This window comes from Rana temporaria, chromosome 6 (genome assembly GCF_905171775.1).
Source record: "Rana temporaria chromosome 6, aRanTem1.1, whole genome shotgun sequence".
NCBI lineage: Eukaryota > Metazoa > Chordata > Amphibia > Anura > Ranidae > Rana > Rana temporaria.
In genome coordinates, this window is record NC_053494.1 from 4920071 (window position 1) to 4938633 (window position 18563).

At 44.0% G+C, this 18563-nt stretch overlaps 1 protein-coding gene across 1 annotated transcript in view; it reads left to right on the forward strand.

Moving 5' to 3' along the window:
• Window positions 1-321: 321 nt before the first annotated feature.
• The window catches only part of LOC120942937 (kinesin-like protein KIF13A), a 29686-nt gene continuing 11444 nt past the window's right edge, over window positions 322-18563 (forward strand). Inside the window, exons 1-6 of the mRNA XM_040355905.1 lie at window positions 322-659; window positions 5393-7478; window positions 8105-8382; window positions 13737-13961; window positions 15083-15111; window positions 16834-16857. Of these exons, the coding sequence (XP_040211839.1) occupies window positions 5413-7478; window positions 8105-8382; window positions 13737-13961; window positions 15083-15111; window positions 16834-16857 (2622 nt within the window). The 5' untranslated portion in view covers window positions 322-659; window positions 5393-5412. The remainder of the gene's footprint in view (window positions 660-5392; window positions 7479-8104; window positions 8383-13736; window positions 13962-15082; window positions 15112-16833; window positions 16858-18563) is intronic.

Sequence of the window (18563 nt, forward strand, 5' to 3'; positions counted from 1 at the left end):
TAAAAAATGTTGCTTTTTTTCTTTTTCAAAATTGGCGCGTTTTTTTTTTGTGTATAGCGCAAAAAAATAACAATAAACGCAGAGGTAAACAAATACCACCAAAATAAATCTCTATTTGTGAAAAAAAAACGTCAATTTTGTTAGGGTGCAATGCCGCGCGACCGCGCAATTGTCAGTTAAAGCGACGCAGTGCCGAATCGCAAAAAGTGCTCTGGTCAGGAAAAGGGGTAAATTCTTCAGGGGCTGAAGTGGTTAAATAAAAAAAGTGGATCATCGGCCGAAGAGCAAACTTAAACCTGCCTGGTTGCTAAACCTAAGGAAACAAAGTACAGGAACATATCAGGAACACGCCTAGTACAGGGGATTTCTAATGATTAACTCGTCTCTAGTCATAACGAAAGTGAATTTGCTACCAACAGGAGAGCAAACAACCCGGGTAGAGCAGAATCAGATGCCATTGTCCAGGATTTCGAGAATAAAGATAGAAATAACACTTTTACTGTAGACAACTCAGAAGTGGAAGAATTGCGGAATACAAACATCCCAATCTGCTCTGTTGTACCTACATGTCCTCATCATACAGGGAGTGCCTAAGGGTGACAACCAAAACAAAGGAACTTCTGACGCAGGAGTGACGGGTGAGCTGAAAATCCCTGATGGTGAGTTCATTATTTTCTATTAAAGGGGAGTTCCAGGCTTTGTTTATGTTTATTAAGACCCCTTTCACACTGAAGCATTTTTACAGCGTTTTAGCGTTAAAAACAGCGCTATTAAAACGCTCATAAAACACTCTCCATGCATCTCAATGGACCCTTTGACACTGAGTCCTGCAAGCAGCATCTTTTGAGCATCTTTTGGGCGCTGAAAAAAAAACCGCTCCAAAAACGCCCCTCTCCATTGAAATGAATTGAAAGCGCTGTAAACACGCCTTACCCTTTCACACTGAGGCACTGCAAAAACGCCCTAAAACGTTAGGGTCTTAGCGGTGCTTTACCAGCATTTTTTTGGGCGCGGGCAGTGTGAAAGGGCTCTGAACGCACTGAGACCTTGTACACACGACCGAGGAACTCGTTGGAAAAGACACATTGTTTTCCTCGACGAGTTCCTTGTCAGGCTTGTGGAGGAACTCGACAAGCTTGCTTTGCGTACACACTGTCAAGACAAAATCTCCTCGTTCTCAAACGCGGTGACGTACAACACATACGACGGCAGGGGAAGTTCCATTCCACTGGCACAACCCTTGGGGCTGCTTTTGCTAATCTCATGTTACTGTGTGTTAAGTAAAAGTTTGGTGAGAGACGATTTGCACTTTACAGTCTGTTACAGCTTTAAAAATGTGTTATCTCCATTACAAACGCTACTTTTACTCCCGTCTCATACTTTATGCTGAGCATGCGCGGGTTTCTTAGCATACACACGCTCGAGTTTCTCGTTGAAAACCAGCCCGACGAGGAACTCGACGAGCAAATTCAGACTCCCGTCGAGGAAAAAGAGAACTTGCTCTCTTTTTTGCTCGTCGAGTTCCTCGACGGTTTCCTCGATGAAAAATGTACACACGACCGGTTTCCTCGGCAAAAAAGCTCTGCCACCAAGTTTCTTTATGGATTCTGCCGAGGAAACCGGTAGTGTGTACGAGGCCTCAGGCTTTCACATTGGGATTGCAGATGAGGCTTCTTTCAGGTGCTTTACCGGCTTTTTTTTAAGGCCAAGGCGCCTGAAAAACGCCCGAATAACGCCAGAAAAATGCCCCAGTGTGAAAAGGGCCTTAGAGTCAGCAGCTACAAAAAGCATAGCTGCTGGCTTTTAATAAACAGACACTTACCTGCTCCACTGTCCAACGACGCGACGCCCGGAGCTCCGCTCCTCTCCCCCCCTCTCCGGCCGGCGCCTTCATTCCTACTGTGGGCACCCGGCCGTGACAGCTTTTGGCTTCACGGCTGGGCACTCACTGCGCATGCGCGAGTGGCGCTGCGCTCTATGAGTGGTCAGGCGATCACCTACAGGAAGGGGCCTTCGTAGGCGATATGACGTATCGCCTAAGCGGTCCCTGGGCGGAAGGAGGAAGTGGGACAGGAAGTCCCACTCTTACTGAAGCCTCCAAATGTGGCATGTAAGGCCTCGTACACACGAGGGGACATGTCAGATGAAAACGGTCCGCGGACCGTTTTCATCGGACATGTCCGCTCGGAGATTTCAGTCTGATGGTTGTACACACCATCAAACCGAAATCCGCGCGGACAGGATACGTGGTGACGTGGCCGCGCCGTCGCCGCGACGATGACTCGGCGACGTGCGCGACCCTGGAAGGTCAATGCTTCCACGCATGCGTCGAATCACTTTGACGCATGCAAGGGCTTTCGGCCGAGCGGACATGTCCGGTAAGTCGTACAGACGACCGAACATGTTCGACGGACAGGCTTCCAGCGGACATGTTTCTTAGCATGCTAAGAAACATTTGTCTGCTGGAAACCTGTCCGATCCGCCGGAAAATTGTCCGGTCAGCCGTACACACGACCGAACATGTCTGCTGAAACTGGTCCGCCGGACCAGTTTTAGCAGACATGTTCGGTCGTGTGTACGAGGCCTAAGGGGGCGAGGAGTGGATTAAGCGGAAGTTCCACTTTTGATTGGAACTCGGCTTTAAATAAAGACCCACATAGTACTATAGATCTGAACCATGGAACATATTGTATATTATTATACAGGATTTATATTTCGCCAACAGTTTGCGCAGCGCTTTACAATATAAATGGGGACAATACAATAACAATACAGTTCAGAACATAAGGAATAGGAGGTCCCTGCTCATGGAGCTTTTAAAGGAAGGTGGATGTATTTCTCTTCTATCCCTCTTCCTTTTTTTATTTGCGCCTGATTTTGTGCCCCCCTCCCCTCCCCTATTGCCACTGCCAGTACAGAAAGCAAGCAAAGGGATATCTTTCACCGAAGAGGACACAGATAGAAATAAAGAAGCTATAACCCATCCTCACCCTAATAAACCTGCACCCTAATAGGCCTATATGTATTTAAAGCGGTGGTTCACCCTAAATAACAAGTTTCTACCATGAAATCCAGCATACTAGCTTGAGCTACAGTATGCCTTTATTTTTATTTTTTTGCGCCGTACTCACTGTTCAATCCCGTAGTTAAGTTTCAGACTCCCCACGGGGAATGGGCGTTCCTATGCAGAGGGAACATGATTGACGGCAGGCTATGGCTCGGCTCTTCATGGCGCTATACGGCGCCTGCGCACATGCTAGGAGCGAACTGCGCAGGCGCCGTGAAGAGCCAAGTCCTATTTCAGCTATTTCCGGGAAGCGTGACGCGCCATAGCCGGCCGTCACTCATGTAACCCCTCTGCATAGGAACGCCCATTCCCCTCGGGGAGTCTGAAACTTAACTACGGGATTAAACAGTGAGTACGGCACAAGAAAATTAAATAAAGGCATACTGTAGCTAGTTTTTTTGGGTGAACCCCCGCTTTAATACTTACCTTTTTTCAGATACCTTCAGTTCTGTCATGTGTAGAGTTGCCACCTGGGCTGAAGCCAGTATTTTTTTCCCCCCCAAACAATTTGGCAACCTTAGTCACATGGCACACTTTGGGGATTATTTACTAAAGGCGAATCCACTTTGCACTACAAGTGCAAACTACAAGTGCAAAGTGCACTTGGAAGTGCAGTCGCTGTCTAATCGAGGGGGACATGCACGTAAAATAAAAAAACAACATTTTAGCTTGCACATGATTGGATGATAAAATCAGCAGAGCTTCCCCTCATTTCAGATCTTCCCCTCAGATTTACAGTGACTGCACTTGCAATGCACTTGTAGTGCAAAGTGGATTTGCCTTTCGTAAATAACCCCCAGTGTCTTCTTCTTTCCCTCTTTTTTAGAGCTAGGAAGTCTTCAATGATGCAGAGATCATGATGACATCAGCACTGTTCTCTGTATTATTATAGGGCACCATCGTGACAACCCCCTGGGGGGAGTCCTTGGTGCTCTATGCGGAAAGTGAGGATTTAATAAAAAGGGGTTTGAATGAATCAGCGTGTCGTTCAAACCAGAAGACCAGTGCTTGATCACAGAACGCTGCCGGGGATCTCACTAGAAAGGGGCAGCTGGGAAGCTAATTATGAATAAATAATAAAAAAAAAATTGCCTTTACTGTACCTTATTTGTATGTACTACAAGTTATGACTGCAAGCACATACTCTGGTCTTTGGTAAATTTTTCATGTTCAGTATTCATGTTGTTTGGCAGGTATTATGTTCATGCTTTCCTCCTGCCCCCCTCCTGCCTCCCTCCGGTGCTTCTCCTGGCTCACCCGTGCGAGCCAAAGAATGAAACCGCCTGTGGCGGTGGTGTACAGAACAGATGATTCATGGCCATCTCTATAACCCTTGGAGGCCAGAAGCACCACTTCTGGCCAGGGGCGGCCCGTCCATTGAGGGCGCCCTATACCTTCCGCCACCCCCTATTAATACGCCCGACCCCTTTCAAGACACCGGGCGCATGTACAATTTCGGGGGTGGGTGGGGTGTGTTTTTTTGAGGCACTGATTAGAGCCACAGTGCGAAACGTGTCAGATGTTCACCCCTGTGTCGTGTGCTGTGACTTGTAGTGCATTTTTCTTTTTTTAAATAAAGACAACCATCAATGTTTTTGGAATGCGGCTGTCCATATTTCCTCTTCCTACTTGCAGCCAGAGGCTCTAATAGGCTTCAAAATAGGATGGGCTCGGGGGGGGGGGGGGGGGGGGTTAGTGCGCTCTCAGCCCACACAGGTGTGTTACAACAGCAAATAAATATTGGCCAATCACGTAGCAGGTTTTGACACCCGTCACACGATTGGCTGAAAGGACAGGCGATCCTATTGGATTGATTCAATCTGTCAACTCACAAACAAATTAAAGGGAAATTGTAAAAAAAAAATATAAACAATACAAAAAAAATGTAAACCACCCCTATCCCAGCACGCAGAAGCAATCACATACACAGGTTGCCCCCGTATATGTAAACAGCATTCAAACCACACATGTAAGGTATCACTGCGAATGTTATAGCGAGAGCAATAATTCTAGCACAAGATCTCCTCTGTACTCTAAACTGTATACTTGTAAAAAAAAGAAAAATTAAAGTGTCACCTATGGAGACTTTTAAGTACCAAAGTATCCAAAAAAATTGTGATTTTTTCATGTAGGAGTCAGAATTGGCCCAGTATAGAAGTGGTTACCTAACAGGAGCATCTGTTTGTATAATCCTAAGGATGTCAAGTGCATCCTATTGAGACAGATTTTTGTTTGTTTTATGCATGTGAGTCCGCAGGTCAGTATTATAAGGATATTTAGATCTCAAAGACTGTTTTCATCCTTTCTTATATTTTCTCCCCACAGGTTATCTAAAAACTGGGAAAATGAATAACAGTAAAGTGAAAGTGGCTGTGAGGGTCCGTCCTCTAAATCAGAGGGAGGAAGGACTAAACTCAGAGTGTGTTGCTCGGGTCAGTGGAAACCAGATTACCCTTCTGCCACCCATTTCCTGCAAGGAAAAAGCCAGAAAAGAACCTCATATCTTCACATATGACAACTGTTTCTGGACAGAGGGCAGACATGAGACTGGGCAGGAAGATGTTTTTAAACATCTTGGAGATGGAGCTCTTGAGAACATATGGCTTGGTTTCAATGTGTGTATCTTTGCTTATGGCCAAACCGGATCAGGAAAAACATTTTCTATGATGGGAACACATGACCAACCTGGTATTGTGCCAAGAATCTGCTCTGCTTTATTTAATAAAGAGTCCAATGACTTGGACACAATCAGGATTGAGGCATCCTATTTTGAGATATATAATGAAGAGGTGAGAGATCTTCTAAGGTCAGATGAAAAGCAAGGAAAACTCAGAGTTAGACAAGACCAACTACTCGGTCCATATGTAGAGGAGTTATCTTGCCATGCTGTTCAAAGCTATGAAGAGATTAAATTGCTGTTGGACCAAGGTAACAAACAGAGGGCCATTGCAGAAACCAAGATGAATGAGCAGAGCAGTCGGTCCCATTCTATACTAACACTGACCGTTACACAAACATGTAATGATCACAAGTCTGGAGCCTCCAGAGAGTTGGTGAGTAAGGTCAGCCTAGTAGATCTGGCGGGAAGTGAGAGGTCCTACAAATCTGGAGCCCAAGGCAGTCAGCTTAAGGAATGTTGTAATATCAATAAATCCCTCTTAACTCTCGGTCTAGTCATAAATTCATTGGCTGAAATCTCGGAAAATAAAAGGAAAAGTCAATACGTGAGATATAGAGACTCTGTACTCACCTTGCTGCTAAAGAACAATCTTGGAGGAAACAGCAAGACGATTATGTTGGCCACAGTCAGTCCTGCAGCAGATAATTATCAGGAAACGCTCTCTACCCTAAGATACGCAGAGAGCGCCAAACGAATAGTCAACCAAGCCGTGGTCAATGAGGATGTGAAATCCAAAGCCATAGAGGAGCTACAAGAGGAAATTAAAAGACTCAGTGAGCAGCTGACAACAACAGAACACGTCAAAACAGAAGTACAGAAACTGAAGTCACAGTTGGAGGAAAAAGAAAATCTTCTCAGTGATCTGAAAACCTCGTGGGAAGAAAAGCTGAAAAGGACCGAGGTCGCCACTCAGGAATGGAAGAAGAATTTAGAGAACATGGGGGTCATTCTTAAAAAACAGAATGTCACATTTAGTAATGACTGCTATCTTATCCAACAAAGTACATCATTAAGTATCCATAATATAAATGATATCATCAAGATTGGCTCTGGACCTTCTCAAGACATCCAGATCTCCGGTCCTGATGTTGAGTGTGAACATTGTGTGATCAGGAAGACAGAAGGAGAAGTTTTTCTAATTGCAGTCAACGACTCAAAAACCCACGTCAATGGCTGCTTTTCCAAGACAAAGACCCAGCTGTGGCATGAAGATAAAATACAGATAGGAACAAATGTATTTGTTTTACACCAACCTAGCAGACCAAAGCCAGAATATATGAAGGCAAATGTTTCATCTGAAGCTGAGGTTCAAACATATGATGAATTGAATACAGAAAATGGCAGGTCACCCATATTATCTGAAAGGGAAGGCTGGAATAGTAACATGATTGAGAATGAGAAATCCAAGACTAAATCTGGATTTTACAAGGCAACTAAAAGTTCTGAACCAACCATTCCAGCCTCTGATGATGACCTTAACTCTTCTGAAAACAAACAAACATCTGATATGTTTACCCAAATCTCTAATGGGTCAAGTCAACCTTTTGATATCAAAGTTAATACCACCGGTTTAGAATATTTGGAGATAGGTGAAGGCTCAAAAGTACAAGATTCCATGGTTCCATGTTCACTGCAGTATGGTGAGGCCAGTTCTCAAACTTCTGAAATTTTAAGGAACAGTAATTGCTTGCAGAAAACTATAGATCTGGAAGACCATTCTACTTTACCAAGGTATTTTATTATTTATTTCATGACACATTTAATAGTAAATTTCAGATGATATATGACACATAAAGGCATACAGTATATCAGAAATTCCTTTTATTTTGGGTATCCTGTAAATACTGGTGTTAATTGTTACTAAACTATGCTGTACCTCGGTCAGGTCTTTGCAGCTGGGCATGCATGATCCTGCCAGTTTCTAACCCTCCCATCTGTAAACTGATCACGGCGTATCATGGCTGCTGAGCCCTGACACCATGGTCAGTTTACGTTCCTCTGTCATCTGCAGCCCTGCTCTCTGCTCTCCCTGTGTCTCCTGTGTCCTCCTCCCCTCCCCTCCCTGTCTGTCAGCTCATACCAGTGCCCCCACCCCTCCTGCTGCTCTGCTGGAATAATATTTACATTACCATACTAACCTCTCTGTCTCCTAATCATGTGTGCCCCTTTGTGTGTGATTTATAAAAAAAAGAGCCAATTATACCTAATTTCAGAGCGACACTTGGCGATCGCATGACTGGCCAGGCTCTCTCCTCCTCCCCTCCCGGCTGACGTCAGCAGGGGAATTTCTTTATATCACTTTTATATTTATATTAACCAAACTAATTTCTTATTACGTTTGCTCTGTGTTCTTTCAGTGATACAACAATTTGTAAGGAGTGTACAGAGCGCCTGGCCGTCTTCACCTGGGACCCTAAAACAGATGTAACTCCGCTATTAAAGCTTTTGTCAGAACTTTCAGTCTTTGAATATTGGACTGTGTGCGGCTGCATTTCTCATCTTGAAGAAGATAAATGGAAATCTTATGTTGATAGATCCTCCACCCTTTTCCTGTATCACTCATACTCTCCGGAAACCCCTCTGCTGGATCTGTTTTGTCTGAAGAAATTCCTTGATTACAGCAGAGAGAAACATGGTAAGAGAGCCATACTGAGTCACAGGTGATAAAGGGATCTAATGGATTCTGAATCCACTCTAAATGGATCCACAGAGCAGAGAGGTCCCATCACTCTCCATTTCTCAGCTAAATATAAATATTCTGATCTACAAACTATTAACACATCAGAGATCCTGGATTATTTAAGGTGTATGTAAAGGCAAAACCTTTTTATAGATTGTGGTAGAGTTATGCCGCGTACACACAGTCGGAATGTGCGAGGGAAAAAGTCAGACAGAATTTTTTCATCAGATATTCGTGTGTATGCCCCATCAGACTTTTTCCATCGGAAATGTAGCCCCACTCTTCCTCTACAAGAGTGCAATGTTTGTTGTCCGGGGGCCCTACGGCCGCGGAGCACCGATTTTTCAAATCCGGGCACCCCTTCTATAGACTCCCATGTTAAACGTTAATTTCTCCGGTAAATTTAGGGACCCGGTACCAGCCGGTCATAGGTCCCCTGCACCCGGAACTTGGCACACATGTAGCCCCATTTCTTCTCTACAAGTTTGCAAAGGTTGTTGTCTGGCAGACCTACGGCTGGGGAGCACCGATTTTTCAAATCTGGGCACCCCTTCCATAGACTCCCATGTTAAACGTCAGTCTAGTCATGAACACAGTGAGGCATGGGCACAGTGAGGCATGGGCACAGTGAGGCATGGACACAGTGAGGCATAGGCACAGTGAGGCATGGGCACAGTGAGGCATGGACACAGTGAGACATGGGCACAAGAGGCATGGGCACAGTGAGGCATGGACACAGTGAGGAATGGACATGGACACAGTGAGGCATGCACATGGACACAGTGAGGCAAAGTGAGGCACAGTGAAGCATGGACACAGTGAGGCATGCACATGGACACAGTAAGGCATGGACACAGTGAGGCATGCACATGGACACAGTGAGGCAAAGTGAGGCACAGTAAGGGATGCAGATGGACACCCTAGGCTTATACCCGAGTCAATACGTTTTATCAATTTTTTGGGGTAAAATGAGGTACCTCTGCTTATATTCGGGTCGGCTTATACTCGAGTATATAGGGTAATTCTCTGACAGGGTATTTTATCCTTTCCTTACTTAACCAAAAATAAAACAAAGACAAGTTTTGGCTATATATGGCTATATATACACAAAAAATGTTTTAAAACTACTTTGCAGATAATTGGCCCATGTCTGGAGCAGACATGACTCCTCTGAATTAATTTATGTCTTTTGAAAATGAGATGGAAAGTCTGATTGTTTAATAATGAAATCTGCCAATGTGTATGTAGCCACCATATGTTTTTTTCTTTTGTTCCTCCAAATGATCCTAAGGTGGATCTAAACACAGTCTTAGAACAGTCTTAGCTTTTCCTCTTTTTCAGAGCTCTTGTAATGTTGAGATCTGTAGCTCCAAAGTGCTCTGTAGCACCAGGTACAATCTCTCTGGGGAGTGGACTACACCTCCCACAAGTTCTTGAACCTCAATTATTGCTTCCTTTGTTTCCCAGCTTGTGGGCTGGTGACTTGTCCTTAAGGTTCCCCTAACGAGAAAGTTCCTTCAAGGACTGCGCAGGCGCAAACTTGCAGACGGAAATCTCCGAACCTCGCCCGGCATCCAGGCTCATTCTTTAACATCCCCGTGGATTGGAGGATGTTAAAAAAAAAACAGGAGGCCGAGCGAGCGGAGCGAGCCATCTGAGCGAAGCGAGGACGTGAGGCCAACTGGCCACTTTCCTCAAAATCCACGTCGCCCTGGATGCCGGCCGAGGTTCGGAGATTTCCATCGGCAAGTTTGCGCCTGTGCAGTCCTTAAAAGAACTTTCACGTTAGCCGGAACCATATCGGCAGATCACCGGGCTTTCTGCTGCTCTCTGCGGCTGCACACAGCCCCAACAATGTTCAATGTTCACTGGCAGGAAAGGAGAAGGAGAACAGCTTCAGTACTGGCTATGTGTGAGCTGCAACAGCATGTTTGACACTGTCAGTGACAGCCCGATCTGTGCAGCTGTAGTCCAGAGTGTGCGTTTGACTGCGGCTACACGATGATAGGCAAATCCCAAAGTATTGAAATTAAAGGAGGTTATACAGCAACCAAGTACCAACCAGCAACTCAAAAATTGGTATGAACCTCACACAGAAACCACTTATTTTGCCAACCAAAAGAAGTGTCCTCAGCGGCACAGACATCCTCTTGATAAAACCTAGCAAATTTCTGAACTGAAGTCCAGGTAGCAACATTACAAACCTGACTAACAAAATCTGAAGATGAGTAATCTGGGATGCTCCAACACTTCTAGTAGAATGAGCTTTCACCAGAAAAGATCGGCCCTCACCCTTTAAGACATAAGCTTGAAAAATATATTGCCGGAGCCATTGCAAAACTGAAGATTTAAAAAAAAAGCTGTGTGACCCTTCCTAGGGCCTTCAGGAAGTACAAAAAAGAGGAAATATAACTGTCAAATAGTCGAATTCAGGTAAGACCTGATAGTAGACATGTGCACACTGAGATATTTTGTTTCGGAGTTTCGTTTTCGTCCAAAAAATAAATTTATTTAGTTACTCCCGAAATTTGTTTTTATTTATTTTGTTAGAAATTGCATTCGTCCGAAAATCTGAATTAATTAAGGTTGAATCTGTCATTGAAGGCTTATGCTTATGGTGTCTGTCGGATGTTCAAAGAAGATTCGACGGATCAGCAAAACTGTACGACATTTCCCGTCGAATGTTCCACCTACAAGCTAGCTATAGTAGAATTCTAATGTTGTATAACACTAGTAATAATTATAATTATTAATTATTATTACTAGTCAACCAACATTCAAATTTTTCTATAGCCTATGGGCCGAGCATTTGATCGGAAATGTAAGATTGCGGCGTTGTACAGTTTAGCTGCTCCGTCGAATCTTCTTAGAACTTTTGACAGACACCATAAGCCTTCAATGACATATTCGACGTTTGTATGTTTTTTCGATGCTTTGTCGAATCTTCATCATTCATGTTGAATTGTCAAGTTAGTTCTAGCTATTTTACTGCTCCTCCTATTTGGTTGCAATCAGCCAATAACATTCATCATCATCATTATTTTTATTTTACTTCCCCCACCCAATTCCAGCAGCGATCTTTTCTCTCTATAATGTTGAATCTTTTCTCTCTATAATGTCCAATCTTTCCTCTCTATGTAGAATCTTTTCTCTCTATGTAGAATCTTTTCTCTCTATGTAGAATATTTTCTCTCTATGTAGAATCTTTTCTCTCTATGTAGAATCTTTTCTCTCTATGTAGAATATTTTCTCTCTATGTAGAATCTTTCCTCTCTATGTAGAATATTTTCTCTCTATGTAGAATAATCTCGGACTAATAGAGTTAGGTTAGGCAAATTCAACCGCAGGTTTGATAGACACAGATTGTTATTTTCAGCGTCAAGTCGAATCGTCTATCTATATCGAACTGTTGTTGCAACGAAGACTAAAATAAAGCATTTATTCATGTCGGATCTTTCGTTTTTCATATTCTGCGCTTTTGTTTTCGTTTGTTAAAATGATAACGAAAATACCTGAAATTCGGACGAAAACTAATGCACATGTCTACTTGATAGCACAAACAGCATACAATGAATGCAAAACTTTGTCCACTATCGTCTGAAGGCTTAAACAAAGAAGCCACCTATGACAGGAGTCACTTTGGGGGGGGGGGGGGGGGTTTGTGCAACTCAGTCTACCTTAGAGAGCTCTGGAAACTTTGGCCCGGATTCACATACATTGGCGCATATTTATGCCGGCAACGTAGCGCAGAGAGGCAAGCACCGAATTCACTAAGCACTTGCCTCCCAAACTGCGCTGGGTTCCCTCGGCATAAGCCGTCGTAGGTGGAAGTGGGCGTGAGTCATGCTAATGAGGCGTGACCCCATGCAAATGATGGGCCGAGTGCCAAACAAGTACTTAAAAAGAACGGCGCATGCGCCGTCCCGTGGACGTATCCCAGTACACATGCTCAGAATCACGTCGCAACTACTCCTTAAGATACGACGGATCACTACCTACGACGTGAACGTAACCTACGCCCAGCCCTATTCACGTACTACGTAAACAACGTAAAATACGACGGCGCATAGATACGACGCCGCATATCTACACTTACGCGGCGTATCTCGAGATACGTAGGCGTAAGTGCTTTGTGAATCCGGGCCATTGTGTGAAGCTTCCCCAGCCCTCTTATGTGTAAATCACCCTGTGTCTCTAATAGGGGCACAGGGTGACAGAGAAATCCAGTCTTGTCTGTACTAATTGGACTTACGGTACAGCCACATTGGAATGTTGTGTGTGTGTGTGTATATATATATATATATATATATATATATATATATATATATATATATATATATATATATATATATGCATATATACACAGTATATTGTACATTGTCTAATTTTGTTGTGTACTCTTTGCTGTGATAGTTTGGGGTGTGACTGTATTCTATTGTTCTATTGTGGCTGTCTGCCTCAAATATTATGGGATGTATAAGTGTGTTTTCTGTGAGGAAAGAGGGAGGGGGCAGAACCCCCCCTGCTGATAACACTGTTTACTGATGAGACATTTGAATACACCTGACCTGTGTGTCTATTGTCATTGGACAGTTTAACCTGCCCTGAATCCAAGGGTGGGTGGAAGTGTCTCTGTTACATATCTGTGTACATGTGTTATTATAATAAAGCAGTTTGATGTTGTTGTTCACCCTACACTGAAGTACGGTTGGTGACTGGGTGAGCTAAGGGATCTTGGATAGTGGATAGTGCTGGTTCTGGACAGAGGAAGCATTGATGGTGGACATAGTCCTGTTGAGGACGAGGGTTCATCACACCACCTTAGGCAAAAAAGGATGGCTGGGGCCATAAAATCTTCTTGTCCCGGTGGAGCACCAAGAATGGCTCCTTATCCGAAAGAGCAGTCAATTCTTAAACCCTGTGATCTAAAGTAATTTTACCTTCTAAGTAGGGAAACTAAAGGAATATTCTAAATGGGTCCAAATGGAGATGTATGCAAAACATAAAGTATCAAGTTGAAGTCCCACAACGTCAACAGAGTTTGAACTGGCAGAATTATGTGTGTAATGCATTGAACGAAGGAGGATATCTAATAATGTATCCACAGTATGGAGCATTGTGATGGGCTTTGTAATAAACAGCTTGCAGGCAGGAAGAGGGTAAAGTGCTGCAAAACATTTGTGATTGGAATGTAGAGCTAACACCAGCCACTCACTATAGAATCTTTACAATCTATTTAAATTATACATTATAATGTATTGCTCGTTTTTACACCTATTGTGTAATCTTTAGTCTTGTTTACTCTGTAGGTTTAGAAAACATAAAAGTTGTGATAGCTGATGTGGAGGATATAAATTCGGAGAGGAAGATTACAGAATGGTGGATGGTGGGGGATTACCGGGACTGGGAACTTCTGACTCTCAGCAAAACAGAAATGAGATCCCTGATTAAACATAAAATAAACCCTCTATCAGCGGAGAGAAGAATGGCCAATAAACTCCGACACTTCTACCAGATCCTACAGGAGGCTGCAGGTAATGGAGACATTCCACTGTTTTATTCCTCTATCGTCTTACTATTAATACATTGGGTTTGTTTTTTTATGAGTATTACAACTATAGCAGGATTAGGTGTGGTTTTATTATCCGACTTTGCCCTATGACTTGAAGTACGACTTCAATGACCAGGGACACGACTTTGATCCCCCAATAATTAGGGAGAACTCCACTCCAATTTTTTTTTTTTAAACCCGGCATGGGTTCCCCTTCATGAGCATACGAGGCCCTTCGGTCCGGTATGGATTTTAAGGGTTCCCCCAAAATCCATACCAGACCCTTATCCGAGCTGCCTAATAAATTAATTTTTATTTGTGTTTTTTAGTGTGTTTTATTTTTGACACTTATTTATTCCAGGTGAATGGGTACCCCATACTCATTCACATAGGGTGAGGGGCCGGGATCTGGGGGCCCCCTTATTAAAGGGGCTCCCAGACTCCAATAAGCCCCTCGCCCACAGACCCTGACAACAAACGGCCAGGGTTGTCGAGAACAGGTCCTTGTCCTCATCAACATGGGGACAAGGTTCTTTGGGGTGGGGGGTGCCCCAAAGCACCCACCCCCCATGTTGAGGGCATGCAGGCTGGTACGGTTCAGCAGGGGGGTAGCTCGCTCATCCCCACCCCCTTTCCTGACCTGCCGGGCTGCATGCTCGGATAAGGCTCTGCTATGGATTTTGGGGTGGGGGTTCCCCTTAAAATCCATACCAGAATAAAGGGCCTGGTATGCCCATGAAGGGGAAACCCATGCCGGTTTAAAAAAAAAAAAAAAAAAAAAAATTGGCGTGGAGTTCATGTGCCAGTCGCATGCCAAAGTCGGATCTGTTAATACGGGATACGACTTCAGAAAAAAAGTAGTGCAGGAAGTACTTTGAAGTTGGCATGACTTAAAGTCGTGGCAATATGAATGGTAGTCATTGAAAATCATAGAGAATGATTGTCATGCGATTTTCCTGGGACAAGTCGTATAATTGTGAAAGGGGCCTTGAGGAAACCTGTCAGGGAAGTATAGAGACTGCCAATGCTGGCCTCTGCTTCTTAAAATGTGTTTCCCCCTCATTACCTTTCTATGTCACATATTTGTATTATTTTTTTTTACAGAGGAATACTTTAAACAGAATTTAAAGAAGGTAAGAAATAGATAGTTATTTTATTTACTACAGGTACTTGTATAGAACTGTCAATTTACGCAGCGCTTTACTTATGCATTGTACATTCACATTAGTCCCTACCCTTGAGGAGCTTACGATCTAAGATCCCTAACTCACATTCATACATACTATGCTACGGCCAATCTAGGGGTAGATTCAGATAGATCAGCAGATCTTTAGATCCGCGTAATCTATCTTATTTACGATCCGCCAGCGCAATTTTTTGAGGCAAGTGCTGTATTCCCCTAGTCGGCGGAATTCAAATTCCGCGGCTAGGGGAGTGTATTATTTAAATCAGGCGCGTCCCCGCGCCGATCGTACTGCGCATGCGCCGGCCGTGATTTTTCCCAGTGCGCATGCTCCAAATGACGTCGCTAGGACGTCATTGGTTTCGACTTTAACGTAAATTTCGTCCGGCCGTATTCGCGAACAACTTACGCAATCGACGTAAAAAATTCAAAACTCGGTGCGGGAACGACGGCCATACTTAACATAAAATACGCCGCATATAGCAGGGGTAACTATCCGCCGGAAAAAAACGAACGCAAACGACGTAAAAAAAAAGCGACGGGCGGGCGTTCGTTTCTGAATCGGCGGAAATCGGAATTTGCATATTCATCGCGTAAAAAACCGAAGCGCCACCTAGCAGCCGGCGGGAGATTACAGCCTAAGATCCGACGGTGTAAGTCACTTACACCTGTCACTTACACCTGTCGGATCTAAGGAAGATCTATGCGTAACTGATTCTTATGAATCAGTCGCATAGATCCGACCGTCGGATCTCAGAGATACGACGGCGTATCAGGAGATACCCGGTCGTATCTCTATCTGAATCTACCCCCTAGACAGGAGCCAATTGACCTACCAGCACATCTATAGTGTGGAAGGAAACACACGCAGGCACAGGGAGAACATGGAAACTCCAGGCAGGCAAAAAAAAAAAAAAATGTGTAAATTGAATCACATTCCATATAAGTCTGTTCAAATGGTTGGTAATGCAGTACTTACAACAATCACCCAATCATAAGTCCATATAGAAAAAGTCCACACAACAACAAAAAAAACACACTAATAGATGATTAATAAATGGTTAATAAATGTTGTAGACTGAGGTCTTGAACCCCTCTTATCCTTACTCCAACACCACAGTGACTTCACACATGAAAAAGTGACCAACACTGCAATATATAACCGCTTACCAGATGGCAAGCACAAAAAGCGTTAGGCTATAACAAGCCACGGCCTTTGGCTTGCAATGTAGATGTAAACGACACAGGAACAAACTGGACAGCTGGATACTTCCGTACACTTGCGTACAGTCAATAATGTGGTGTGCAGAAGGACCCAAGGAAAGAGATACGGACCACAGCGTAATAACGTCAACGATGAAATTTATTAAAAAAATATATTGCACTCACATGTAAATAGAACAAGGAACGCATGTATAAAAAGTTGCCGGCTGGCAGATATGGAGCCCTTCCTCCACTAGAAAGACTTGGTGACGTCACTACGTGCCCTTCCAGACGCGTTTTGTCACAATCTGACATTCTCAATGGGGGTAGGGATAGGGCTTTAATTTGCCAATATTTACACTTAAAGGAAAATTGTACTAGTACTCGTTACACTTTCTTAGTATGTAGCTTTTCTTTTATATCAGCACTGTGCATTCACACCAACTCGCTTCTGTTTTTTTTAAATTAGGTTTCTTTAATGTATCCATTCTGGGTAAGTACTACCTCTCTCCTTCATCCAATTTAATATTAACATAAAGAAATGAAGATAATTTTGTAGCTGCACAAATACCAAGATTGTCACAAAGTTCATACCAATATCTACCTGCTGTCACAAAGCTTTTACCATATCTGAAATGCTGAGTAAGGGTGAGGACCACCGCTAGAGAGGAATGCACCACAAGTTCAAAGTATACTCCTAGGTTGGGACCAAATATTTCTCTGTCGAACATATATAGCCAGATTCAGTAACACTTACGATGGCGTATCAGTGGGTACGCCGTCGTAAGTCCGAATCTGCGCCGTCGTATCTTTAAGCATATTCTCAAACTGAGATACGCTTAAATGTTGCTAAGATACGACTGGCGTAAGTCTCCTACGCTGTCGTATATTAGCTGCATATTTACGCTGGACGCTAGGGGCGTGTATGCTGATTTACGCCTAGAATATGTAAATGAGCAAGATACGCCTATTCACGATTGTACTTGCGCCCGATACGTTTACGTAAGGCGTTTTTCAGGCGTAAAGATAAACCACCAAAAAGATGGCGCAGACAATGTTAAGTATGGACGTCGGAACAGCCGTCAAATTTCACGTTGTTTACGTTGTTTGCGTAAGTCGTACGTGAATGGGGCTGGGCGTAGGTTACGTTCACGTCGAAAGCATTGACTATTTGCGACGTGATTTTGAGCATGCGCACTGGAAAACGTCCACGGACGGCGCATGCGTGGTTCGTTAGGCGCGTAATTTACGTGGGGTCACGATTCATTACCATACAACACCCCCACTACCAGCCTACTTTGAATTACGCGGGCTTACGCGGGCCCATTTACACTACGCCGCCGTAACTTAGGACGCAAGTTCTTTGTGAATACGGTACCTGCCTCTCTAAGTTACGGCGGCGTAGTGTATCTGAGATGCGCTACACTCGCACAAACTTAAGCCAGTCTTTCTGAATCTGGCTAATAATCTCCCGGTCCCTGACATATACAGGTCCAGGGCTTTTTTTTCAGCTGGAACTTGGTGGAACTCAGTTCCACCACCTCTGGCTCGGCCCCTCTGCTCCCCGCTCCACACTATCACTTGTGAACACAGAAGTCCGGCATCTGTGTTTACAAGTGACAGTTTGGCTCCCACAGGTCTGATCTCCTCAGCTTCTCCCACTGAGTTCAGGATGGAGACAAGAAAGATGCAGGTGCCCAGGGTGGAGTGTGGATGCCGACAACCCCATTGAATGATCTCCCTGCAAGTGAAAGAGGAGAAGCCAGCTACAGTGTGTGGTGAGGTACCAGAGACGGCTGGAAGCTTCAGCTTAATATGGAAACAAAATACATTTGGAAGATGGTGGAGCTTTAAGGGTGTAAGGGGGTTGAATGCAGAGGTCAGAGCTAAAGAAGGGTGAAAGTGAGATGCGGATGGGGGATGCAGATGTAGGCAGCTGTAGAAGAAGGCCAAACTCTGCACTCTGTATGCAGCACAACTCTAAACTCTGCACTCTGTGTGTAGAGCACCCCTGAACTCTTCACTGTGTGTAGACCACCCTTGAACTCTTCACTCTGTATGCACCAACCCCCCAATCTCTGCCATTTTTTTGGCATGGGGGTTCACTTTAAAATCCATACTAGACTGAGGGGGCTGGTATACTTATGAAGGGGGAACCCATGCCGTTTTTTTTTTTTTTTTTTTTAATTGGCGTGGACT